At 66.0% G+C, this 26,944-nt stretch overlaps 1 protein-coding gene across 4 annotated transcripts in view; it reads right to left on the bottom strand.

Moving 5' to 3' along the window:
• The window catches only part of DPH1 (diphthamide biosynthesis 1), a 46,360-nt gene that overhangs the window by 1,220 nt on the left and 18,196 nt on the right, over positions 1–26,944 (bottom strand). For all 4 annotated transcript variants that reach the window (XM_075013328.1, XM_075013329.1, XM_075013330.1 and 1 more), the window contains 7 exons: positions 25,779–25,933; positions 24,289–24,410; positions 11,205–11,273; positions 8,455–8,611; positions 4,534–4,634; positions 2,568–2,646; positions 1,066–1,200 (listed from right to left, as the gene is read on the bottom strand). In XM_075013328.1, coding sequence (XP_074869429.1) covers positions 1,066–1,200; positions 2,568–2,646; positions 4,534–4,634; positions 8,455–8,611; positions 11,205–11,273; positions 24,289–24,410; positions 25,779–25,933 — 818 coding nt within the window. The remainder of the gene's footprint in view (positions 1–1,065; positions 1,201–2,567; positions 2,647–4,533; positions 4,635–8,454; positions 8,612–11,204; positions 11,274–24,288; positions 24,411–25,778; positions 25,934–26,944) is intronic.

The raw sequence follows: 26,944 nt of genomic DNA, 5'->3' as shown, positions 1-26,944 counted from the left end.
CAGTCCCATGCCTCAGCAGGAACCGCTGATATGGATCAGACAAGACTGCTGCTTCCCACAGCCACTGCAGCCCTGCTGGCTCCTTACATCACTTGGCAGAAGTCCCCTTGACACCACCTCCTTATGCTGTGGTGGGAGCCCTGGGCCAAGCCTGTCCCAGAGAGCGTACAACACCACTATGTGTGACGGGGGGAGTGGGCATGCTGACTCTGCCAGGCCACCTGCTGGGGCTTGCTCCAGCCCAGAGGGAGCCAGCCTCTTGGGAAGCCATGGCAGAGAAAGCTGCTCACGATCCCTGCCACCGACTCCTGACACCCAGCCCAGCATAGGCCAGCACCTGAATGGCCTTCAAGCTGAGCCCGAGCAAGGGTTTGATGCTGGAGGACAAAAGTCTGGACTCCCAGGTCCATTTGCCATGTGACATTGGGTAAAAGCCAGTGTCCCTTTCCAGGCTGATGGTGGAGAGGGCTGGGGAGGAAAGAGGCAGCTCAGGCTGCTCAGCGCTGGGTCAACACGAAGCCTTTCATTATCACTATGCACTGGCTGGAGCCACTTGGTGGTGCTCTCAGCATACGGCAGAGCCAGGCAACACAGGCTGCAGCCCAGGGGTGATTCCTGTGCACCCAGAAAAACTCAGAGAAGCAGAAGTTAAACTTGCCCTATGGGCTGGGGTCTTGTTGCGCAGAGCTCCATTCCTTGGGAGCCCTAGGGCCACCAGCTGCAGGCCAAGAAGGGAAAGTGCAGGCCAGGGCCCAGCTCCCACCTCTTCCTGCTTTTGTCTGCACACAACAGGTAGTACAAAGCTCGGAGCACCTGCTCGGTCCTCTGGTGGCCAGGTGCAGGTTGCAAGGAGGGTGTTTCTCCCGCGCACTGCAGGCCTCCCTACTGCCCTGGGTGACAGTAAGGGCAAGGCTCAGGAGAAGCAACGGCCCTGGCTGGGTCAGGCTTATAGGCCATGCTCCCCAGCCTCAGCCCATGAGAAATGGCTCAGGAGGAGACAGCTGTCAGAGCTTCCTTCTCCTCAGGGACCTTTCTTCCTTGCAAGCCCATTCCTGCATCCCTCACCTGTGTGGGCCGGCTAGTGGCCTTCTGGGACTGGTGGTTCGCATGGTTGACTGTCCAAGGCCCCAGGGACTGGCTGGCATAGAAATCCATGGGGTAAGTCTGCTGCCACTCGATTTCCTTCAGAGCCACAGCAGCCTGGAGGTGTGCAAAGTGGTGTCACCAAAACAAGGGACTAGCACAGAGAAGCAACCAGTGTACCAGCCCCTCTCGGCAGGTGCCAGGGCTCAGACTCTTCCTCACCCGCACTTCTATGGTTTAGTATAATGGCAAAGGTTCCCTCTTAACTGTTATCGTCTGTGGGCAGAATAAATTTTGTTACATGCTGTGATGGAGTGGGGGGAGTGCATGCGTGAGTCAGGATGGATGTAAGAGGCAAGCAGAGCAGCTGCCAGTGGCTAAGGATGACCCTGGGGCTACAACTGGCAGGTAACACCTCAGCCCTGAACAAAGAGGAGGGAGGAGCCGAGCTGGTTTTTGAATCAGGGCGGCAGTTAGAGGCTAGGGAAAGGGAGAGCTGGAAGGCAGCCAGCCTGAGGAGGGGGAAAGCTACACCCCAGAGGGGCACCCCTCGGGGTCTTCTCCCCAGGACGGGTTGGAAGGACTGTCTCTGACTACTGTACTGTCACTTTTGTGAGAAACTGGGCATCTGTTGCCTAATAAACCTCCTGTTGTACCTGCTGAGTGAGAGTCACTCCTGCCAGCGGACGGGGTGCAGTGCAGGGGGACCCCTGAACCCCATCACACATGCACCAAGGCATGTGTGGATGTGCACCACCACTGGAAATGCACACTGTGGGCGTTCTGCTGATCAGCTGGGCAGCACCTGAATCTCTCCTGGGCACCTGCCCAGGTGCTTAGTTTACAGAACGCTGATAATGACTAGGAGAATTAACTCTTCAGGGTCTGCAGCTTTCTGAGATGCTTGGTACTAAAAGGGCGCTGCCGCAGGGAGGCTCGCGGCGCTGGGGATGGACTGTGTATTAAATCATGACTGAGCATCAGGAGCGTTGCCTGACGTGCCAATGGGAGCAGAGGCGATGGAGCATAGGGAGAAGCCTGCAGCGCTCTGACTGTGGCGTACAGAGGCAAGGGGAGTGTCATGGAGCTGGCCCTCCTGCCCAACAGGACACACAGACCCGGCAGAGAATGACAAATGGGTCCATAAATCATCCCTAACATGACGTGCTGCCGGCCCCAGCGTCCCTGTTTGCACCCATAGGGCAGCCAGGCTCAAAGCTCCCATGCTGTGACTTGGCTCAGTGCCGGGCCTGGCTCCCAGTGCCTCTGCCTTCCTCACAGGTTGCTTGCAGGGGGCCAGGAAGTTGGTGGAGGAGCAGAAGGCACCTGGGGAACCTGGCGCTGGTCGGGCTGGCCGGAGGTGCAGCACTGTGTCGAGTCTGGGCCCCGAGTGTCGTACATCAGGGCTCACGGCTGCCCCCTGCGGTGCTGGGCACAGTTCTGTCTCAGCCAAGAGGAGACAGGGGGCTGCAGGGAATTCTTACCTCATAGGGCGTGAGCAGTGGCTTGCTGAAGGCTTCTCCCCAGTCAATGGAAAGTCGGGGACAAGCCACCTGCACCCACCTGAAAGGGAAGCAGACGGGCTCTCAGGCCTGCTCCACCTTCCTACTGGGCCAGGCCTTGCGCAGCAGCAGCAGAGACTTGCTCATATGCTGCCGGTGATTCCAGGGGCTAGGAACAGCATAGAGGGAATGGGAGGCCAGGGACAGCTCCAGGGGCTGCACCTGGGGCACCGCACAGCATGGCCTGCCCTGGTGAGGGCCCCGCTCTGCTCCACGGAGTGGGCAAAGCCCCAGCACGTGCGCAGGGGGAGTCGCTGCATTCACTGGAGAAGGTGTTACAATGGGCCCTGAGCCATGGCAAGGCTGGAGCCTCTGGGGACCTTCAGTGGCTGCCTTTATGGCCACCCCGTCTGCGGTGCAACAGGCTCAGGGGCTTGGGCAGTCAGGACAGGGGAGGAAGAGGGGCCCAGCGGACAAGGGGGAGCTCAAACTGCAGAGGCCACGCCCCCAGCTCAGTGTGATCAGCACTCTGCGTCCGTGGCACGGGCCTAAGAGCTGCAGGGGTCTGGGGCTGCCCCCTGCCCCCGCTCGCCTCAGTTTAGCTCAGAGGAGGAAAGCTCAGCTGGACTGGGGCTGCATCCCTGTCCCCAGGGATCTGTCCTGCTCTCCCTTGTGCCCAGCCTAGCCCAGCCCAGCTCAGCCCAGCAAACGCCCTGCATGAAGCAGCCCCGTCAGAGCCCAGTATCAAACAGGGCTGGGCAAGGCCCCCCTCAGCACAGAGGAGCCTGGCTGGTGTCCAGCCCACCACTCCTGAGCGAGGGAAGGAGATTGGAGGCCCCTTTTCTGGGCAGTGGCGCTCCCTGCCCACAGGCTGCCTACCCCGGAGCCCGCAGCCACGAGACGGAGGACGTGCCTCCGCAGCCATGTCAGGGCCCATTGAAGGGCAGCACTGTGCTCTGCAGGCACTCACATGGGAGGGGACGGTGGCCAGACAAGCCCCAGAGAAAAGCAGCGCCAGGCAGGCGTCCCCTGGGAAGACAGGCGAGTGCAGAACCAGTGCGGCAGAGGGGCATGGCACAATGCCAGCCACCTTGGTTCCCATGGACACGCCTCGCTGCACAAGGGCATGGGGAGGCCCCCTTTCCACCTAGGATCCCTGAGCTGGGCCTGCCTGAGCTCCTTGGTGGCTGCCCCTCTGACCCCAGTGCCATTGCCAAGCTACTGGGGCCCAGGACCAGCCGCTTTCTCAGGAATCCCCAGCAGCTGGAGCTGAGCCCCCTGTCAGGGACCAGAGTGTTTCCATGGGGCCTGTGTCCCACAGATCAGGCAGAGAAGGCTGGGTGCTCCAGTGCCCTTATGACATCCCCGTGGCACCACGCCAGCCCTACGGCCACCTGGGGACCTAGCGGGGGGGAGACGACTCTCCTGCCCATCCCAGAAACAAGAGACTGGCTGCAGATGAAGCCCATTCCCAGTCCCTGAGGGCCCCACAGCAAAGGGGGCACTAGCACAGAGCAGAATGCACCTGCCACATGCCACTGACAGGGAGCCACAGGATGAGACCATTACACCCGCGTGCAGGGGGCAGGGCCAGGCTGGAGTCAGACTGGCATCTGCTGCCCAGACAGCCCCACAGCCTGGCTGGGGAATAAAGTGGACTTCTGGCACAAGCAAAGGCTGGCGCCTGCCACCCACCAACCCCTGCCTGGGCCGGTGACCTGGGCCTGCTCCCCTGGTGCACAGGGGCAGAGCAGGACTGCCGTGCCAAGAGCAGTTGCAGGGTTGCGGAGATCTTCTCCTCCCGCTGGGGAGACAGGCCAGGGCTCGGGAGGAAAGGGCGTCACCCTCCCAAGGGCAGCAAGGTCTGGGACTGCGCAGGCTGGGCAGGGGCAGGCGGCCGGGAGGGCTCAGGCCTGGCAGGCAGAGGCAGAGAAAGACCCACACTTACACGTCCACATCAGGGAAGAGCTGCAGCTTGCTGGGGAAGATCTCAGAGAGCAGCAGCCTGATGAAGGGGAGACCCAGGGCTTGGAGCCGCTCCTCCAGGTGCTGTGGGGAATGAGACAGGAGCATCAGCAGAGCCCTGCTCAGCCTGGCCAGAGCACGAGAGCCCCTATGGGGCAAATGCCAATCAGATGAGCTGGAAACGTGCCACCCGGGCATCCAGCCTATGCTGTGCCTGGCAGGACTGGGCACCATGGGCCAGGCCCCGTCACAGCGCAGGGTGGGACAAGCTGGGAGGGGCTTCCCAGGGCAGCTGGAAACAGCCCCAGGAGCATAGGGGTCAGATCCTGGGGTGGGAGACAGGGGCAGACGATAGCGTAAGGCCGTGGAAGCCCCGGTGCCCCCAGCCATCGCTGCGGCAGCAGGCAGTGCCACCGAGGGCAGGCCAGGCCAGGTGGTCCCACTGGGCCAGCTGGAGTCTGGAGCGAGGTTCCCTGTGATCAACACAGGAGCAGTCCAGGCAACTCCAGCTCCCCACCTCTGTCCCTCCCAGTGGCTCTGCTCCCAGCCCCAGCTCTCTACAGGCCATCAGTTCCTCCTGCTGGCCCCACATGGCCATGGGGGCCCTGGGCAGCAGAGCAGCTGGAACCCAGGCAACACCAGCCCCAAACAGCAGCTTCACTTGGCAGCTGCACCTAATGAAGTAATTACTGTTCAGCACCACCAAGCTGTTCCCGTTAGCAGCAGCCTGCGCCGGGTGGCTCCCTTCCTGCCCAGCTGGGGCTACTGTCCTGCTCTCTGCCCAGCTCTGCCCCCTCAGCCCCTGGGCCCAGTGAAGCCAGAGGCCGTGCGTGTGACAGGGGCCAGCTGGCAGCTCCCAGCCTGTGCTGAGAGAGGCCGAGATGGGCTGGGGCTGCCCCTGCCCCTGCCCCTGCCGCAGAGCCACCAGCCAAGCACCTCCCCACTCCCAACCCTGGGCTATCTCCTCCCACCACAGAGCAGCCCCCACACTCTGACCCAGAGCCTCTCCACTGCCAGCCCTGGGCCCTGCCCCCTTCCCCATCCATGGCACCCCCTGCCAGCCCCAGGCCCTGCCCTGCCTCCCACACAGAACCCCCCCCACTGCCCAGCCATGGGTCCCGCTCCTGACCCAGAGCCTCCCACCACACCCCGGCCATGGGTCCCACTCCTGACCCAGAGACTCCCCTGCCACCACGGCTGCGGGTCCCACTCCCGACCCAGAGCCCAACCCCCAGTCCCGGGTCCCGCTCCCAACCCAGAGCCCCCCACCCCGCCCACCCCGGCCCCGGGTCCCGCTCCCGACCCAGAGCCCCACAGCCCGGCCGCGGGTCCCAGTTCTGAACCAGAGCCCCCCTACCCTGGCCCCGGGTCCCGCTCCCGACCCAGGGCCCGCCCCCACCCACCCCAGCCCTGGGTCCCGCTCCCGACCCAGAGCCCCCACACCCCGGCCGCGGGTCCCAGTTCTGAACCAGAGCCCCCCTACCCTGGCCCCGGGTCCTGCTCCCGACCCAGGGCCCGCCCCCACCCACCCCAGCCCTGGGTCCCGCTCCCGACCCAGAGCCCCCACACCCCGGCCGCGGGTCCCAGTTCTGAACCAGAGCCCCCCTACCCTGGCCCCGGGTCCTGCTCCCGACCCAGGGCCCGCCCCCACCCACCCCAGCCCTGGGTCCCGCTCCCGACCCAGAGCCCCCACACCCCGGCCCCAGGTCCCGCTCCCGACCCAGAGCCCACCCCGCCACCCCAGGCCCGGGTCCCGCTCCCGACCCAGAGCCCCGCCCCCACCCCAGGCCCGGGTCCCGCTCCCGACCCAGAGCCCCGTCCCCACCCCAGCCCCGGGTCCCGCTCCCGACCCAGAGCCCCACCCCCACCCCAGCCCCGGGTCCCGCTCCCGACCCAGAGCCCCGCCCCCACCCCAGCCCCGGGTCCCGCTCCCGACCCAGAGCCCCGCCCCCCACCCCAGCCCCGGGTCCCGCTCCCGACCCAGAGCCCCGCCCCCACCCCAGCCCCGGGTCCCGCTCCCGACCCAGAGCCCCGTCCCCACCCCAGCCCCGGGTCCCGCTCCCGACCCAGAGCCCCGCCCCCACCCCAGCCCCGGGTCCCGCTCCCGACCCAGAGCCCCGCCCCCACCCCAGCCCCGGGTCCCGCTCCCGACCCAGAGCCCTGTCCTACTCCCGACCCAGAGCCCCCCCCAGCCCAGCCCCAGGTCCTGCTCCCGACCCAGAGCCCCGCCCCCACCCCGGCCCCGGGTCCCGCTCCCAACCCAGAGCCCCGTCCCCACCCCAGCCCCGGGTCCCCCTCCCGACCCAGAGCCCCCCCAAGCCCAGCCCCGGGTCCCGCTCCCGACCCAGAGCCCCCCCCCACCCCAGCCCCGGGTCCCCCTCCCGACCCAGAGCCCCGCCCCCACCCCAGCCCCGGGTCCCGCTCCCGACCCAGAGCCCCGTCCCCACCCCAGCCCCGGTTCCCGCTCCCGCCCCAGAGCCCCGCACCCACCCCAGCCCCGGGTCCCGCTCCCGACCCAGAGCCCCGCCCCCACCCCAGCCCCGGGTCCCGCTCCCGACCCAGAGCCCCGCCCCCACCCCAGCCCCGGGTCCCGCTCCCGACCCAGAGCCCCGTCCCCACCCCAGCCCCGGGTCCCGCTCCCGACCCAGAGCCCCGCCCCCACCCCAGCCCCGGGTCCCGCTCCCGACCCAGAGCCCCGTCCCCACCCCAGCCCCGGGTCCCGCTCCCGACCCAGAGCCCCGCCCCCACCCCAGCCCCGGGTCCCGCTCCCGACCCAGAGCCCCGCCCCCACCCCAGCCCCGGGTCCCGCTCCCGACCCAGAGCCCCGCCCCCACCCCAGCCCCGGGTCCCGCTCCCGACCCAGAGCCCCGCCCCCACCCCAGCCCCGGGTCCCGCTCCCGACCCAGAGCCCCGCCCCCCACCCCAGCCCCGGGTCCCGCTCCCGACCCAGAGCCCCGTCCCCACCCCAGCCCCGGGTCCCGCTCCCGACCCAGAGCCCCGTCCCCACCCCAGCCCCAGGTCCCGCTCCCGACCCAGAGCCCCGCCCCCACCCCAGCCTCGGGTCCCGCTCCCGACCCAGAGCCCCGTCCCACTCCCGACCCAGAGCCCCCCACCCTGGCCCTGGGTCCTGACCACCCTCAGCCCCTTCACCCTCCGGCTCCCTCAGCACTGCCCTCCGGCTGCACGGGAGAGTACCCAGGGAGCTCCTGGTGGCCAGGTGCCTGGGATGCTGCTGTCTTTAGGAACAGGCCGGGGCCAGTGGGAATGGAGGGGCCAAGCTGGGGAAGCCCGGGGGGTGGGGGCAGGAGGTGGGAGTCGCAGCCCCAGGGCAGCCAGGACACAGCTCTGCAGTGCCCCAGCCCAGCCCCGGCACTGCGCCAGGCAGGGGAAGCAAAACCAATCGCAAGTTCACGTCAGTAGGTTAAAAATAGCCGGAATTAATTGCTGTGCGGCCGGCGTGGGGCTCGCGGGGCCGACTCGCTCCTGGCAGGGGCCCGTTTAACAAGGCTGCGGCACTGGCTTCCTTCTCTGCTGCTCCCCATCCTGCCAGCTCTGCCCAGACCTGAGGACATCCCAGTTGCTGGCGAGCAATGGGCAGGAGGCAGGGCCCCGAGCCCAGTCCCCTCCCTCCCCACGGCCCCGCACAGGGAGGCCAGGGCACCTGGCAGCCAGCCCTGGAGCAGAAGCACAGCCAGGCAAGCACCAAGGCAGCAGTGCGGCCTGGGGGGTGAAGTGCTGCGGACTCCAGGCTGGGGGGCCAGGGCAGCAGCAGACCGCGAAGGGACAATGGGCTCAGAGACACTGGTTTCCCTTTCCTGCTGCCGCGGCACAGCGAGCCCTGCCTGGCTGAGCCCTCAGGGCAGGGCTGAGGGAGCCTGGCGGCACTGGCTGCCGCTGGAGATACCTGTAGGATGGAGGTGGAGCCCTGGCGCCCCAAGGTCCCGAGAATGAGCCCCCAGGTCTGGGCGCAGGTGGCTCTGCGGATGGCCTCCTGCCGGGCCTGCTGCATGTGCTCGTGGTCGTAGTGCTCCCTGGACAAGAGCTTGCTGTAGGGGTCGTACCTGTGCAGGAGACAGGGCTGAGGGGGGCACTGCGGGCAGCTTCCCTCTCCCTAGAGCCAGCGAGGTCAGGGCAAAGGGTGACACCCTGCTCTGGCACAGGCTCCCGAGGGTCTCCCCTCCCTGCACTGGGACGACAGCCCTCGTGTGATGGAGGGGGGGGAGTGCATGTGTGAGTCAGGCTGGATGTCTGAGGCAAGCAGCAGCTCCCAGTGGCTAAGGATGACCCTGGGGCTACAACTGGCAGGTGACACCTCTGCCTGAACAAAGAGCAGGGAGGAGCTGAGCTGGGTTTTTGAGTCGGGGGCGGCAGTTAGAGGCTAGGAAAAGGGAGAGCTGGAAGGCAGCCAGCCTGAGGAGGGGGAAGCTACACCCCAGAGGGGCACCCCTGGGGGTCTTCTCCCCAGGACAGGGTGGAAGGACTGTCTCTGGCTGCTGTGCTGTCGCTTCTGTGAGAAACTGGACATCTGTCGCCTAATAAACCTGCTGTTGTACCTGCTGAGTGAGAGTCTCTCCTGCCAGCGGACGGGGTGCAGTGCAGGGGGACCCCTGAACCCCATCACACCTCGGCAGGCAGCCACTGCCATTCCTGACTGCACGCCGGGCGGAGGGGGGCCCGGCTACTTGCCCCCGCTACACTGCCTGGGGGCACCCCTCCCCCGACAGCTGGCCTTGTCTTGAGAACGGGCAGGGCAAGGCCAGCGCTCCCTGTGCCACCTGCTGGGGCTGACAGCATCCCTGGAGGTGACACGAGAGCCTCGCCCGGCCCTGGTGAAGCTGCCTCAGGCTGGCCTGTCGGTGCCAGCCTCTCCTTGCCAGGGGAGGGCCCTGTGGCCCGGGCGAGAGGCAGGAGCCTGCTGGGCCGGGTCATTAGACCCAGCAGGCCCTGTGGTGTAGGCCTGAGTCCTTCTGCCCACCTGCATGAGCGGGAGAACGAGCCCGGGCGCTGTCACTAGACCACGGTGCTGGCCAGCAGCCCGCAGGACAGCGCACAAACAGATCCAGCCCCGCCAAAGGCTGCAGTGCACCGGCCGGGGTGCCTGCTCTGCTGTGCCGCCATTACGCCCCTCATCAATTATGAAGAGAGCTTTGATTTGTTGCTTTGTTTGACAAAGAGAATTTTAATCATCTCCCACTTGGGTTGCAGCAGCTTCCCCAGCCCCATAAACCTGATGTGCATCTCCCGCCGGTAACAAACGACCTACTAAGAAATTCAGATTTCACCGAACGAACGGGCCAGCCTTTCGCTCCTGATAGCTCATCTGCTTTCAGCAGCCTCATCATCGCGTTTTATGGCCTCTGCCTGCAGCAGCCGGGGATTTAATGGCTGCACCTCAAAGAGCTTTCACAGGTACTTGTCAAAATGTTTATATTCAGCCCGAGTAAATGGCTGGTGTTCATCTCCTCATGCCTGACTCCCCTCCGCACCTCTCCCTCGGCCTGTGCGCGGTGCTCGTTACTGCTGCCAGCCCAGCCCAGCCCAGCCCACCTGTGTGCTGAACACCTCCAGAGGCCAGAGTGTCTTGCTGGGCCCTGGGTCTGCTCCAGGACCAACAGCCGACAGGACCTGGCTGGAGCTGCAGCAGCACGGCCATATGTGATGGAGTGGGGGGAGGGCCTGTGTGAGTCAGGCTGGATGTCTGAGGCAAGCAGAACAGTTCCCAGTGGCTAAGGATGACCCTGGGGCTACAACTGGCAGGTGACACCTCTGCCCTGAACAAAGAGCAGGGAGGAGCTGAGCTGGGTTTTGAATGGGGCGGGGGGCGGCAGTTAGAGGCTAGGAAAAGGGAGAGCTGGAAGGCAGCCAGCCTGAGGAGGGGGAAAGCTACACCCCAGAGGGGCACCCCTCGGGCTCCTCTCCCCAGGACAGGTTGGAAGGACTGTCTCTGGCTGCTGTACTGTCGCTTCTGTGAGAAACTGGGCATCTGTTGCCTAATAAACCTCCTGTTGTACCTGCTGAGCGAGTGTCACTCCTGCCAGCGGATGGGGTGCAGTGCAGGGGGACCCCTGAACCCCATCACACCATGCCAGTGGGCCTGAGGCTGCTGTGGTGCGGCTGGTGAAGGTGCTCCGCACTGAGGGGAGCGAGCCCTCCTGCTGGCACGATAAAAGCACCCCCCGTCCCCGCCCCACCAGAGTTCTCCTGCCGCCAGAGCCCTCTGCACACAAGCGCTTGCGTCAGGTAACTCGTGTAGCTGGGGGATGGACATCCCTGAGCGACAAAACCAGCAACCTGTAGCGGAGCCGGAGAAGCCCCCCAGCAGGGGCGGCTCCTGTAGCTGAGCTCTGGCCCCACTGCCTCTTCCTGCGGCACTGCAGGGTTTGCAGAGCGCTGCCTGCTGGCTTCCTGCCCCAACTCTGGCAGGCCGAAAAGCAAAGGTGTTAAACGCTTCCCAGCATCGCTGGCCCAGGCTCCCCATGGGGCCAGGTGGGGGAGGCATGAGCTGGTGGGAGGGTCCCAGTCCCAACGAAGGTGAGGGGATGGGGTGGTCAGCCAGAATATGAGGAAAGGCTCCATGGGATGGTCTGGCTTGGCCCACACCCTCTCCCCAGCAGCGCCCTCCCCTCCAGCCCTGAGCCTGGCTGGCAACAGTACCTGTAGGCAGGGACTCCGGGATTGGCGATCATGATGGACTCCAGGTGGAAGCGCCCGTCTCCCAGGTACCTGTGACCAGGAGGGAAGAGCTCAGGGAAGCTGCTGTGCTCATCAGCAAGCAGCTGGCCCCAAAGCCCAGTCAAGTGGCCGAGTTTGGCTCAGCCCTGCTCTGACTGCCCACTGGCTGCTGCTGCTGCTGCTGCTGCTGAGCTGTGTGTGCCGACACCGGCAGCCAGGCCCACGCTGAGCACAACAGGGTCAGAGCAGGTGAGGCAGATGCTTTAGGCCTGGGCTGAAGCCCGACAGACACCGCCTGCAAGGCCATACGGGCGCCAGGGCTCATGCTGCGAACAGCCCATGGAACTCACCTTGGGGCTGCTCTGCCCTGCAGGTCAACTCCTTTGGTCTGTCCTACAAGCACGACAGGGAGCAGCGGGTGGGCCTTTACGGGCCAAGGGCGCTTGGCTGCTGATGGGAACACGAGCGTCCACGCTGTCCCCTTGGCAGTAACAGCACCACAGCCCCCCTCCCCCACAGATGGGCGAAAGCATGCAGAGGAAGTGGCTCTGGACGCCTGCGTGGAGGATAAGCTCTGGGCCCCCCAAGTCAGGGGGGTAGGGACAAGCTACTGTGCTGCGCCCCTCTGCCTGTAACGCACCCAGCTGGTGTGCTGTGCCCCTCTGCCTGTAACGCGTCCAGCTACTGTACAGCGCCCCTCCGCCTGTAACGCACCCAGCTCGTGTGCTGTGCCCCTCTGCCTGTAACGCGTCCAGCTACTGTACAGCGCCCCTCCGCCTGTAACGCACACAGCTGGTGTGCTGTGCCCCTCTGCCTGTAACGCGTCCAGCTACTGTGCTGCGCCCCTCCGCCTGTAACGCACCCAGCTGGTGTGCTGCGCCCCTCTGCCTGTAACGCACACAGCTGGTGTGCTGTGCCCCTCTGCCTGTAACGCGTCCAGCTCGTGTGCTGTGCCCCTCCGCCTGTAACGCACCCAGCTGGTGTGCTGTGCCCCTCCGCCTGTAACGCGTCCAGCTACTGTGCTGCGCCCCTCCGCCTCTAACGCACACAGCTGGTGTGCTGTGCCCCTCTGCCTGTAACGCGTCCAGCTACTGTACAGCGCCCCTCCGCCTGTAACGCACACAGCTGGTGTGCTGTGCCCCTCTGCCTGTAACGCGTCCAGCTACTGTACAGCGCCCCTCCGCCTGTAACACACCCAGCTGGTGTGCTGTGCCCCTCTGCCTGTAACGCACACAGCTGGTGTGCTGTGCCCCTCCGCCTGTAACGCACACAGCTGGTGTACTGTGCCCCTCTGCCTGTAACGCGTCCAGCTACTGTGCTGCGCCCCTCCGCCTCTAACGCACCCAGCTGGTGTGCTGTGCCCCTCTGCCTGTAACGCGTCCAGCTACTGTACAGCGCCCCTCCGCCTGTAACACACCCAGCTCGTGTGCTGTGCCCCTCCGCCTGTAACGCACCCAGCTGGTGTGCTGTGCCCCTCTGCCTGTAACGCGTCCAGCTACTGTACAGCGCCCCTCCGCCTGTAACGCACCCAGCTCGTGTGCTGTGCCCCTCCGCCTGTAACGCACCCAGCTGGTGTGCTGCGCCCCTCTGCCTGTAACGCGTCCAGCTACTGTGCTGCGCCCCTCCGCCTCTAACGCACACAGCTGGTGTGCTGTGCCCCTCTGCCTGTAACGCGTCCAGCTACTGTACAGCGCCCCTCCGCCTGTAACGCACCCAGCTGGTGTGCTGTGCCCCTCTGCCTGTAACGCGTCCAGCTACTGTGCTGCGCCCCTCCGCCTGTAACGCACCCAGCTGGTGTGCTGTGCCCCTCTGCCTGTAACGCGTCCAGCTACTGTGCTGCGCCCCTCTGCCTGTAACGCACACAGCTCGTGTGCTGTGCCCCTCCGCCTGTAACGCACCCAGCTGGTGTGCTGTGCCCCTCTGCCTGTAACGCGTCCAGCTACTGTACAGCGCCCCTCCGCCTGTAACGCACCCAGCTCGTGTGCTGTGCCCCTCCGCCTGTAACGCACCCAGCTGGTGTGCTGCGCCCCTCTGCCTGTAACGCGTCCAGCTACTGTGCTGCGCCCCTCCGCCTCTAACGCACACAGCTGGTGTGCTGTGCCCCTCTGCCTGTAACGCGTCCAGCTACTGTACAGCGCCCCTCCGCCTGTAACGCACCCAGCTGGTGTGCTGTGCCCCTCTGCCTGTAACGCGTCCAGCTACTGTACAGCGCCCCTCCGCCTGTAACGCACACAGCTGGTGTGCTGTGCCCCTCTGCCTGTAACGCGTCCAGCTACTGTGCTGCGCCCCTCTGCCTGTAACGCACACAGCTCGTGTGCTGTGCCCCTCTGCCTGTAACGCGTCCAGCTAATGTACAGTGCCCCTCCGCCTGTAACGCACACAGCTGGTGTGCTGTGCCCCTCTGCCTGTAATGCGTCCAGCTACTGTACAGCGCCCCTCCGCCTGTAACGCACACAGCTCGTGTGCTGTGCCCCTCTGCCTGTAACGCGTCCAGCTACTGTACAGCGCCCCTCCGCCTGTAACGCACCCAGCTGGTGTGCTGTGCCCCTCTGCCTGTAACGCGTCCAGCTACTGTGCTGCGCCCCTCTGCCTGTAACGCACCCAGCTGGTGTGCCGTGCCCCTCTGCCTGTAACGTGTCCAGCTACTGTACAGCGCCCCTCCTCCTGTAACGCACACAGCTGGTGTGCTGTGCCCCTCTGCCTGTAATGCGTCCAGCTACTGTACAGCGCCCCTCCGCCTGTAACGCACACAGCTCGTGTGCTGTGCCCCTCTGCCTGTAACGCGTCCAGCTACTGTACAGCGCCCCTCCGCCTGTAACGCACACAGCTCGTGTGCTGTGCCCCTCTGCCTGTAACGCGTCCAGCTACTGTGCTGCGCCCCTCCGCCTGTAACGCACACAGCTTGTGTGCTGTGCCCCTCTGCCTGTAACGCGTCCAGCTACTGTACAGCGCCCCTCCGCCTGTAACGCACACAGCTCGTGTGCTGTGCCCCTCTGCCTGTAACACGTCCAGCTACTGTACAGCGCCCCTCCGCCTGTAACGCACCCAGCTGGTGTGCTGTGCCCCTCTGCCTGTAACGCGTCCAGCTACTGTGCTGCGCCCCTCTGCCTGTAACGCACCCAGCTGGTGTGCCGTGCCCCTCTGCCTGTAACGTGTCCAGCTACTGTACAGCGCCCCTCCTCCTGTAACGCACACAGCTGGTGTGCTGTGCCCCTCTGCCTGTAATGCGTCCAGCTACTGTACAGCGCCCCTCCGCCTGTAACGCACACAGCTCGTGTGCTGTGCCCCTCCGCCTGTAACGCACACAGCTCATGTGCTGTGCCCCTCTGCCTGTAACGCGTCCAGCTACTGTGCTGCGCCCCTCTGCCTGTAACGTGTCCAGCTACTGTACAGCGCCCCTCCGCCTGTAACGCACACAGCTCGTATGCTGTGCCCCTCTGCCTGTAACACGTCCAGCTACTGTGCTGCGCCCCTCCGCCTGTAACGCACACAGCTGGTGTACTGTGCCCCTCCGCCTGTAACATGTCCAGCTACTGTGCTGTCCCCCTCTGCCTGTAACGTGTCCAGCTACTGTACAAAGGCCCCCCGCTGGTAACGCACCCAGCTGGTGTGCTATGCCCCTCCACCTGTAACACGTCCAGCTACTGTGCTGCGCCCCTCCGCCTGTAACGTGCCCAGATACTGTACAGCGCTCATGCACCTGTAACGCGTCCAGCTACTGTGCTGCGCCACTCCGCCTGTAACGCGTCCAGCTACTGTGCTGCGCCCCTCCACCTGTAACGTGCTCAGCTACTGTACAGCGCCCCTGCACCTGTAACGCACCCAGCTACTGTACAGCGCCCCTCCACCCGTAATGCGCCCAGCTACTGTGCTGTCCCCCTCCGTAACGCACTCAGCTGCTGTGCTGTCCGCCTCCGCCTGTAACGCACCCACCCGCCCAGCTGCTGTGCTGTGCCCCTCCGCCTGTAACACGCCCACCCGCCCAGCTGCTGTGCTGTGCCCCTCCGCCTGTAACACACCCACCTGCCCAGCTGCTGTGCTATGCCCCTCCGCCTGTAACACACCCACCTGCCCAGCTGCTGTGCTGTGCCCCTCCGCCTGTAACACGCCCACCCGCCCAGCTGCTGTGCTGTGCCCCTCCGCCTGTAACACGCCCACCCGCCCAGCTGCTGTGCTGTGCCCCTCCGCCTGTAACACGCCCACCCGCCCAGCTGCTGTGCTGTGCCCCTCCGCCTGTAACACGCCCACCCGCCCAGCTGCTGTGCTGTGCCCCTCCGCCTGTAACACGCCCACCCGCCCAGCTGCTGTGCTGTGCCCCTCCGCCTGTAACACGCCCACCCGCCCAGCTGCTGTGCTGTGCCCCTCCGCCTGTAACACGCCCACCCGCCCAGCTGCTGTGCTGTGCCCCTCCGCCTGTAACACGCCCACCTGCCCAGCTGCTGTGCTATGCCCCTCCGCCTGTAACACACCCACCTGCCCAGCTGCTGTGCTGTGCCCCTCCGCCTGTAACACGCCCACCCGCCCAGCTGCTGTGCTGTGCCCCTCCGCCTGTAACACGCCCACCCGCCCAGCTGCTGTGCTGTGCCCCTCCGCCTGTAACACGCCCACCCGCCCAGCTGCTGTGCTGTGCCCCTCCGCCTGTAACACGCCCACCTGCCCAGCTGCTGTGCTGTGCCCCTCCGCCTGTAACACGCCCACCTGCCCAGCTGCTGTGCTGTGCCCCTCCGCCTGTAACACACCCACCCGCCCAGCTGCTGTGCTGTGCCCCTCCGCCTGTAACACACCCACCCGCCCAGCTGCTGTGCTGTGCCCCTCCGCCTGTAACACGCCCACCCGCCCAGCTGCTGTGCTGTGCCCCTCCGCCTGTAACACGCCCACCCGCCCAGCTGCTGTGCTGTGCCCCTCCGCCTGTAACACACCCACCCACCCAGCTGCTGTGCTGTGCCCCTCCACCTGTAACACACCCACCCGCCCAGCTGCTGTGCTGTGCCCCTCCGCCTGTAACACACCCACCCGCCCAGCTGCTGTGCTGTGCCCCTCTGCCTGTAACACGCCCACCCGCCCAGCTGCTGTGCTGTGCCCCTCCGCCTGTAACACACCCACCTGCCCAGCTGTGCCCCTCTGCCTGTAACACGCCCACCCGCCCAGCTGCTGTGCTATGCCCCTCCACCTGTAACACGCCCACCTGCCCAGCTGCTGTGCTGTGCCCCTCCGCCTGTAACACACCCACCTGCCCAGCTGCTGTGCTGTGCCCCTCCGCCTGTAACACACCCACCTGCCCAGCTGCTGTGCTATGCCCCTCCGCCTGTAACACGCTCACCCGCCCGCTGTTCTCCTCCACCTGTAACACTCCCACCCTCCTAGCTGCTGTACTGTGCCCCTCCGCCTGTAACACATCCACCCACCCAGCTGCTGTGCTATGCCCCTCCACCTGTAACACACCCACCTGCCCAGCTGCTGTGCTGTGCCCCTCCGCCTGTAACACGCCCACCCGCCCAGCTGCTGTGCTGTGCCCCTCCGCCTGTAACACGCCCACCCGCCCAGCTGCTGTGCTGTGCCCCTCCGCCTGTAACACGCCCACCTGCCCAGCTGCTGTGCTGTGCCCCTCCGCCTGTAACACGCCCACCTGCCCAGCTGCTGTGCTGTGCCCCTCCGCCTGTAACACACCCACCTGCCCAGCTGCTGTGCTATGCCCCTCCGCCTGTAACACACCCACCTGCCCAGCTGCTGTGCTGTGCCCCTCCGCCTGTAACACACCCACCTGCCCAGCTGCTGTGCTATGCCCCTCCGCCTGTAACACGCTCACCCGCCCGCTGTTCTCCTCCACCTGTAACACTCCCACCCTCCTAGCTGCTGTACTGTGCCCCTCCGCCTGTAACACATCCACCCACCCAGCTGCTGTGCTATGCCCCTCCACCTGTAACACACCCACCCGCCCAGCTGCTGTGCTGTGCCCCTCCGCCTGTAACACGCCCACCCGCCCAGCTGCTGTGCTGTGCCCCTCCGCCTGTAACACGCCCACCTGCCCAGCTGCTGTGCTGTGCCCCTCCGCCTGTAACACGCCCACCCGCCCAGCTGCTGTGCTGTGCCCCTCCGCCTGTAACACGCCCACCCGCCCAGCTGCTGTGCTGTGCCCCTCCGCCTGTAACACGCCCACCCGCCCAGCTGCTGTGCTATGCCCCTCCACCTGTAACACACCCACCTGCCCAGCTGCTGTGCTGTGCCCCTCCGCCTGTAACACACCCACCTGCCCAGCTGCTGTGCTGTGCCCCTCCGCCTGTAACACACCCACCTACCCAGCTGCTGTGCTATGCCCCTCCGCCTGTAACACGCTCACCCGCCCGCTGTTCTCCTCCACCTGTAACACTCCCACCCTCCTAGCTGCTGTACTGTGCCCCTCCGCCTGTAACACATCCACCCACCCAGCTGCTGTGCTATGCCCCTCCACCTGTAACACACCCACCTGCCCAGCTGCTGTGCTGTGCCCCTCCACCTGTAACACACCCACCTGCCCAGCTGCTGTGCTGTGCCCCTCCGCCTGTAACACGCTCACCCACCCGCTGTTCTCCTCCACCTGTAACACTCCCACCCTCCTAGCTGCTGTACTGTGCCCCTCCGCCTGTAACACATCCACCCACCCAGCTGCTGTGCTGTGTCCCTCCGCCTGTAACATGCCCACCCGCCCAGCTGTGCCCCTCTGCCTGTAACACGCCCACCCGCCCAGCTGCTGTGCTGTGCCCCTCTGCCTGTAACATGCCCACCCGCCCAGCTGTGCCCCTCCGCCTGTAACACACCCACCCGCCCAGCTGCTGTGCTGTGCCCCTCCGCCTGTAACACGCCCACCTGCCCAGCTGCTGTGCTGTGTCCCTCCGCCTGTAACACGCCCACCCGCCCAGCTGTGCCCCTCCGCCTGTAACACGCCCACGCGCCCAGCTGCTGTGCTGTGCCCCTCCGCCTGTAACACGCCCACCCGCCCAGCTGCTGTGCTGTGCCCCTCCGCCTGTAACACGCCCACCCGCCCAGCTGCTGTGCTGTGCCCCTCCGCCTGTAACACGCCCACCCGCCCAGCTGCTGTGCTGTGCCCCTCCGCCTGTAACACGCCCACGCGCCCAGCTGCTGTGCTGTGCCCCTCCGCCTGTAACACGCCCACGCGCCCAGCTGCTGTGCTGTGCCCCTCCGCCTGTAACACGCCCACGCGCCCAGCTGCTGTGCTGTGCCCCTCCGCCTGTAACACGCCCACCCGCCCAGCTGCTGTGCTGTGCCCCTCCGCCTGTAACACGCCCACCCGCCCAGCTGCTGTGCTGTGCCCCTCCGCCTGTAACACGCCCACGCGCCCAGCTGCTGTGCTATGCCCCTCCGCCTGTAACACACCCACCTGCCCAGCTGCTGTGCTGTGCCCCTCCGCCTGTAACACGCCCACGCGCCCAGCTGCTGTGCTGTGCCCCTCCGCCTGTAACACGCCCACGCGCCCAGCTGCTGTGCTGTGCCCCTCCGCCTGTAACACGCCCACCCGCCCAGCTGCTGTGCTGTGCCCCTCCGCCTGTAACACGCCCACCTGCCCAGCTGCTGTGCTGTGCCCCTCCGCCTGTAACACGCCCACGCGCCCAGCTGCTGTGCTGTGCCCCTCCGCCTGTAACACGCCCACGCGCCCAGCTGCTGTGCTGTGCCCCTCCGCCTGTAACACGCCCACGCGCCCAGCTGCTGTGCTGTGCCCCTCCGCCTCCTGCTGAAGGTGAGGAGGCGGCTGTCCTCCACCCAAAAGCGGCCCGGTGCAGCAGGGCGGCTGAGTCAATGTGCCGTGCTTCAGAGCTGTTCCGCAGCTACGTCTGGGTAGAGATATTTCTGCTTCTATTTCTAATCGGATTTCAAGTCAGCAATTACATTTCAAAGCCTTTCATTCAGCTGCCCTAATGGAGTGAGGGCTTGGAAAATGAATTCAGACGTAAAACTTGACTAGATTTTCCCTTAATTGGAGAATGACATTTTGGAAGATCAAAGCTAATTTGTCTGCAAAAGTTAGCCCCAGAGATGGGGCCAACTGAGCAAACAGGGACGAAGAAAGCAGCATGTGGAGTGCCCCCGCTGGGACTCACCTGCAGCTGCCGGGCACCCACATCTGCAATGGAACAAGAGCTGTGTCCCCACCGCTCGGGGAGGCAGGGGCTCAGAATGGAACTGTCTGAAAAACCTGGCTCTACACGCTCTCAGGGTCCCCTTCCCGCACGAGCGGTAGTGTGGGATCCTGGAAGGCAAGGCAAGGCAAGGCACTTCGTACCACCCAACCTGCAGAACTCACTGCCACAGGACATGGCAGGCACTCAGCACTTGTGCAGCTAGTTCCTGTAGGCCTGTGGCCTTAATTGCCAAGCCCACGAGCAGTGGTGGCCCTGTGGCTGCCTGTTGACCCTGATCTCCAGAGACATAGGGGACTGCTGCTAATGCAGCCTCCCTGCCTGTCTCAGCCCCACGCCGTCCCCATAGGGCCAGTGGCCCCCCATGATCTTGGGTTAGGGGGAGGAAGCAGAGGTCTCCAGCACTGGTTGCTCCCGCCTACAAACACTCTCTCCACAAAGCCCACTGGCTGGGAACAGGGAACTGTGGCCAATGGGAGTTGAGGGGGCAGAGCCTGCAGAGCTGGGTGGTGCGCAGAACCTCATGTGCCCCCAAGGCCCATTGCGCAATGCTGGTCCCTTCTGAGAGCAGTGCAGAGCTGGGGGGACAGAAGTACATGCTGCACCCTTTGGCACCCCTTCCTGCACACCAAACACCAGCCCTGAGCCCCTCCCGCACCCCCCCGCACCACCGCCGCCTGCCCCAGCCCTGAGCCCCTCCCGCACCCCCCCGCACCACCGCCGCCTGCCCCAGCCCTGAACCCCTCCTGCACCCCCCCGCACCACCACCGCCTGCCCCAGCCCTGAGCCCCTCCCGCACCCCCCCGCACCACCACCGCCTGCCCCAGCCGAGCCCCTCCCGCACCCCCCCGCACCACCGCCGCCTGCCCCAGCCGAGCCCCTCCTGTACCCCCCCGCACCACCGCCGCCTGCCCCAGCCCCGAGCCCCTCCTGTACCCCCCGCACCACCACCGCCTGCCCCATCCCCGAGCCCCTCCTGCACCCCCCCGCACCACCACCGTCTGCCCCAGCCGAGCCCCTCCTGCACCCCCCCGCACCACCGCCGCCTGCCCCAGCCGAGCCCCTCCTGTACCCCCCCGCACCACCGCCGCCTGCCCCAGCCCCGAGCCCCTCCTGTACCCCCCGCACCACCACCGCCTGCCCCAGCCCCGAGCCCCTCCTGTACCCCCCGCACCACCACCGCCTGCCCCAGCCGAGCCCCTCCTGTACCCCCCGCACCACCACCGCCTGCCCCAGCCGAGCCCCTCCTGTACCCCCCGCACCACCACCGCCTGCCCCAGCCCTGAGCCCCTCCTGTACCCCCCCGCACCACCACCGCCTGCCCCATCCCCGAGCCCCTCCCGCACCCCCCCGCACCACCACCGCCTGCCCCAGCCGAGCCCCTCCTGTACCCCCCGCACCACCACCGCCTGCCCCATCCCCGAGCCCCTCCTGTACCCCCCGCACCACCACCGCCTGCCCCAGCCGAGCCCCTCCTGTACCCCCCGCACCACCACCGCCTGCCCCAGCCCTGAGCCCCTCCTGTACCCCCCGCACCACCGCCGCCTGCCCCATCCCCGAGCCCCTCCTGTACCCCCCGCACCACCACCGCCTGCCCCAGCCGAGCCCCTCCCGCACCACCACCGCCTGCCCCATCCCCGAGCCCCTCCTGTACCCCCCGCACCACCACCACCTGCCCCAGCCCTGTACCCCCCCCGCACCACCACCGCCTGCCCCTGCCCTGAGCCCCTCCCGCACCACTGCCACCTGCCCCAGCCCTGAGCCCCTCCTGTACCCCCCCGTACCACCACCGCCTGCCCCATCCCCGAGCCCCTCCTGTACCCCCCGCACCACCACCGCCTGCCCCATCCCCGAGCCCCTCCCATACCCCCCCGCACCACCACCGCCTGCCCCAGCCCTGAGCCCCTCCCGCACCACCACCGCCTGCCCCAGCCCTGAACCCTCCGCACCACCACCGCCTGCCCCAGCCCTGTACCCCCCCGCACCACTACCGCCTGCCCAAGCCCTGAGCCCTTCCTGTACCCCCCACACCACCACCGCCTGCCCCAGCTCTGAGCCCCTCCCGCACCACCACCGCCTGCCCCAGCCCTGTACCTCCCCGCACCACCACCGCCTGCCCCAGCCCTGAACCCCTCCCGTACCCCCCCCGCACCACCACCGCCTGCCCCAGCCCTGAGCCCTTCCTGTACCCCCCCTGCACCACCACCACCTGCCCCAGCTCTGAGCCCCTCCCGCACCACCACCGCCTGCCCCAGCCCTGAACCCCTCCCGTACCCCCCCCGCACCACCACCGCCTGCCCCAGCCCTGAGCCCTTCCTGTACCCCCCCTGCACCACCACCGCCTGCCCCAGCCCTGAGCCCTTCCTGTACCCCCCCTGCACCACCACCACCTGCCCCAGCTCTGAGCCCCTCCCGCACCACCACCGCCTGCCCCAGCCCTGAACCCCTCCCGTACCCCCCCCGCACCACCACCGCCTGCCCCAGCCCTGAGCCCTTCCTGTACCCCCCCTGCACCACCACCGCCTGCCCCAGCCCTGTACCTCCCCGCACCACCACCGCCTGCCCCAGCCCTGAACCCTCCGCACCACCACCGCCTGCCCCAGCCCTGTACCCCCCCTGCACCACCACCGCCTGCCCCAGCCCTGAACCCCTCCTGTACCCCCCGCACCACCACCGCCTGCCCCAGCCCTGAACCCCTCCCACACCCCTTCTGCACCACCACCGCCTGCCCCAGCCCTGAACCCCTCCTGTACCCCTCCCGCACCACCACCGCCTGCCCCATCCCCGAGCCCCTCCCGTACCCCTTCTGCACCACCACTGACTGCCCCAGCCCTGAGCCTTCTCCCACTCTGTGAACACTTTGGCCGCAGCCCACTGCCTGCTCCCCACTTCTGAGCCCCATCCCCCTGCCCCAGCTTGGTGAAAGTGAGAGATAGTGGTGGAGAATGCAGGGGGGTGGAGTGAGCACGGTGGGCCTTCGACGGTGGGGGCAGGGCTTTGGGGATGGGACGGGGTGGGGCTTTGGGGATGGGACGGGGACAGGGCTTTGGGGGCAGGGCGGGGGGATATCCCTCTCATGTGCAGTTTTTGCCCAAGTGCCTCCAGCTGGCGAGAAGCTCTGCTTTAGGCAGCAGGAGGCTCCCCAGGATGGCCATGACCCCTCCAGCGGGGCCTGAGCTGCCAAAGGTGGGGGCGGCGTGCCCCTGACTCTCACCCAGTGGCACAGGCCGCCCCCAAACCTCAGGGCCCAGCCACTCCTCAGCCGCCTGCTGGGAGGTTCTTGTTGCTTCCTGCGCAGCAGCTGGTGCTGGTGGCTGCCCAAAGCCACTTGGCCGAAAGGAGCCCCCCAGGCAGTGCTGGCTGTCCCAGGCGGCGCGTCTGCAGAGCCCCTCAGAGCAGCCCCGGCTGTGCCACTCGGTTGACTGTACTAGTGCCCAGGAATGGCTTCTGTGGCCCAGAGAGCCGGCAGGGGGCCTGCCACATGGCTTGGCAGTGTCAGATCCAAGCACCAGCCTCGGGTGCTCCCCTGCCTCTGGGTGATGGGGCAGCCTGGAGCGGAGCCTGGAGCCACAGCCAGGCCAGCCTGCGAAAGGGGGCTGGAGCCCTGCCAGAGGTGGCCTTGGATAGTGAAGAGCAGCAGGTCCAGCGGGACTCCTGCCAGAGGGCTGGGTGAAGGATGGGGGTGCCTGAGGGGTCCTCCCCATCCTGCCCAGCTGCCACCAGTTCCAACCCTGAGCGGTCTCGGGGCTCCCATGCACTGTGCACTGAGGGGCCTGTCTCCTCCTGTGGGATGGGGTGAGACACCACCAGCCGTGCTGGGATACGCCCTGTTCCAGGCCAGGTCACCCCAGCCCTCCCGCACCGGGATCTCAGCACCAGCCACTACCCACTGTCCCCACTGAGCCCACCAGCCCCCTTTATGCACCCAGGCAGGTTCCCATGGCAGCAGGAGCTGGGGGGTCGCCTGCCCCAGCCCACCCCAGCAGCGACACCAGGGCCAGCTCAGCTCTGCCTGGGCTCCCCTGGGGTGGGGTCATTTCTTTATTTATTCTGCAGCTCACCGTGTTCACAGTACATTAAGCATTTCCATTACCTAAAATAATTAGGTGATAGGAAGCGAAGTGCACCCTCTAATTTGCTGTCCTCAAATAAAATTAATGGTGCTGTGATGTTGGGGCCTTGTCATTCGTCTTCTCCAATTATCTGCCCGCCTTGCCATCTATTATCTCGTCTGATCGACGACTCAATTACTCCTTCTGCGCTACCGGCCACTCCATGCAGAGCGCCAGGCAGGCCCAGTCCCCCAGAGACCCTGCCGCTAGATTCCCTGCCCCTCTCCTGGCACGGCACACAGGCACACCAGAGCTCCCTGGGCGCAGGCAGGCTGTACACATGGGGAAGGGGGCCTGCTCCAGGCACAGGTTTGCATTGCCTCAGCTAGAGGTGACACACCCATTGGGTGAGCGCTGCTCAGCTGCTCCCAGCCCGCGGCAGGGCACAGTCAAGGAGAGCTGGGCTGAAGGCAGAGTTGGGAGGGGGCGGTGACAGGCCCAAGGACAAGACAGCAGAGGACGGGATCCAAAGCAAGGGGAGGCCGGGGCCCCAGAGCAGACTCCCCTTCCAGAAGCCCTGCCCTGTGCCCCACAGCTGAGCAGGACCCTCTCCATGAGCCAGGCTGTGGCAGCTCGTGGGTGGAACAGATGGCAGAGGCTGAGGGGACAGTATAGTCACCCTCTTTGCAGAGCGGTGGGGAACCCTCCTGCCCTGCTCCCCACAGCACCCCCTGCCGGGCAAGGCCAGGGCGGGACTAGCTGGGAGCACCGCTGACAGCCTGTGCCCTGCCCCATTCCCACAACACCCCTTCTGAAGGAGACTGGAGCACTAAAACCAGCAAGGAGATGGGTTTTCAGGGCTGTGCAGCACCTGGTACTTACACGATGGCCTCTGTGTCCGGTGCCAGGTGGGGAGATGTGCAGCCCAGGATCTCGCCGGGGGAGAGAGGCTTGCACTGTGGGATGCTGACCCTGTACTCCGAGCGCAGCACCTGGCCTGCTGCCTGTAGGAAGAGGCCACAGATCACCAGACATGGAGGCTGGGCTGCGGAGATGGAGGGGAGGCAATGGGGTGTGCTTGGAACGCAGCACAGGGCAGCCCGTCCTACCCCAGAATGGCTTGGGCACTCCCACACAGCCTCCTCCCACCTCCTCAAAGTGCCTGGGGGAACCGGGGGCAGGGGACACCTCTGCCCCAGGACTGCCCGTGGCTGGAAGCCCTGAGCCTGCGCCTGCGCCAGCCCCCACAGCAGGCTCCGCCAGCCGCTGGAAAAGGAGAGAGCAGCGCGCCCAGGCCAGGGGCCCTGGCTTGGAGTGGGGGGAGGCGTTTGGGCGGAGCAGCGAGAACTGCCTGGCCAAGCGAACTGCCCTGCCTGGGCGAGGGAATGGGAGCCAGCCGCCGGGAGCTGCTCACAGAAGCACCAATTACAATACAAGAGAAAATGTTTAGCGCTTCAACAAGCCCATGTTTAGACAGACATGGCTCAAGAGGCTCATCCATCTCTCCATCCTGCTGAGCCGGCCACTCACAAGCAGCAGCTAAGCCGCTGCCAGAGCTTCCCCTGCCACTCCCAGCCAGGCAGCAAAATGCCAAGTGTTCTGCTGCCGGCTCCCTGGGGTGAGGGACACGGCCAGGGACCACTCATCAGAATGACTCCAGAGCTCTTGGTCACCACCACAGCAGGAGAGTGTGAGTGCAGCTGCTCAGAGGGGAACTGGCAGCTCCGAGCAATTGCCAAGGCTGGAAAGAGAGACGCTGCTAGACACCTGTGCGTGCCCGAGAGCTCCCCCCGCCCCCACAGGGGTGCAACCTGCCCAGCCCACCACAGGGATGCACCCCATAGACCCCTCCCACACACACACGTGTGCACCCTGCCCAGACCCCCCCACAGATGTGCACCCCATGGCCCCCTCCCGCACACACACAGGTGTGCACCCTGCCCAGACCCCCCCACAGATGTGCACCCCATAGACCCCTCCCACACACACACAGGTGTGCACCCTGCCCAGACCCCCCCACAGATGTGCACCCCATGGCCCCCTCCCACACACACAGGTGTGCACCCTGCCCAGCCCCCCCGCCCCCCGCCGTGCACCCTGCCCAGAATACCGAGCACGTGAGCTGTCAGTTAAGGCCGTTCACAGTCCTGTCTGTGCTCCTCATTACAGCTGGTGCAGGGAGCCCACAGGCACTAGTGACAGTGCTCCAAGTTCGGGGCTCCCTAAGGAGTGGGGCCAGACACCCCCAGACACTCACCAGCCTTCTGGGGCAGCTGCTCGTGGGGTACGGGAACGTGGGCACCCAGCCAGCAAGGTGGAATGGGGGGCTGTGAATTGACTGGTGGGAGAGCCAGGCCTTACGCCCGTCTCACCTGCAAGGCAGAGACGAACTGGATGGTGCTGACGAGCGCCAGGCAGGTGCCCTGGGGGAAGTTGAAGCGGACGGACTCCACAAAGTGGGATGTGTCAATCTTGATATCCACAAAGACGTAGAGCATCTTCACCCCCTGCGTGGCATCAATGGGTACTGGAGAGAGATGGGAGCTCAGCTGGCTGCCCAGCCCGGCTGGCAGGTGGGACAGCAGCGTCCCTCCAGCCCACACACAGGCACCAGCTGGGGACAGTGCCAGAGCGTGCGTGAGCCCAGCTGCTGCACCTGGCTTGCAGAAGCCAGCACCCCCCAACAGCACTGCACTGGCTTGCAGAAGCCAGCAGGGAGCCTGTACCCCGCTGTGAGGCTCCCAGCTCCCTGTGCACTGGCCAGCGCTGTATTCTGAAGGCCTGGACCTTGCTAAGCAGGAAGGTTTCATGGGCAGGCAGGCAGGGCTCGTGACCCTGTACGGAGCTAGCCAGGAGCTGGTGCATGATCCCACAGCACCAGCACAGGGCGGCCAGGCTCACGCGTGCTGCATGCAGCCAGGAGAGCGCTGGGAGCTGAGGCAGGGCCAGGAAAGGAAAGCAGCACCCAGGCATTTCTCTCTGGGTAATGCCACCCAGGGAATCGCTCAACACCAATCTCATTGCCCACCGTGCTACAGCACCAGTGTCCCCACGATTAAGCAAATAATTAAAGAAGATGGGGCTGCATCAATCCACAGCTCCAGTCACTGCCCCACTCAGCACCACTCGCCCGAGCACAGTTAAGCGCCAAATTACTCCCTGCTGGGGGCAGAGCAGTGCTGGAGGACCACAGGACAGATGGGCCCTTTGTGGGCACAGGGCCTGGCACAGAGGTCTCAGGCAGCTGTGGCCCGGGACTGCGGCTTTCAGCCCTGCAATCTTCTGCAAAAGGTGACTCCCAGATGTCACTTACACACCCTGTAAATTTACGTGCCCAGGCATCCTCAGCCAGGCCCTGCTGCAGCCAGCTGGAGCTCCCGCCCTGGGCCAGGGCCTGGGCGGACCTGCATGCACTCCCCCAGGTGGGGAGAGGGAGCCCGCCCCAGCCTGGCCCTGCCCTCTGTTAGGCAGCACAACCATTCCACAGCACCACCTGAAAACCCCGAGTGGCTTATTCTCAGTTTTGGGCTGATTCCAC

This window comes from Carettochelys insculpta, chromosome 19, assembly GCF_033958435.1.
Source record: "Carettochelys insculpta isolate YL-2023 chromosome 19, ASM3395843v1, whole genome shotgun sequence".
Classification (NCBI taxonomy): Eukaryota; Metazoa; Chordata; order Testudines; family Carettochelyidae; genus Carettochelys; species Carettochelys insculpta.
This window is presented reverse-complemented; position numbering and strand designations above follow the sequence as displayed.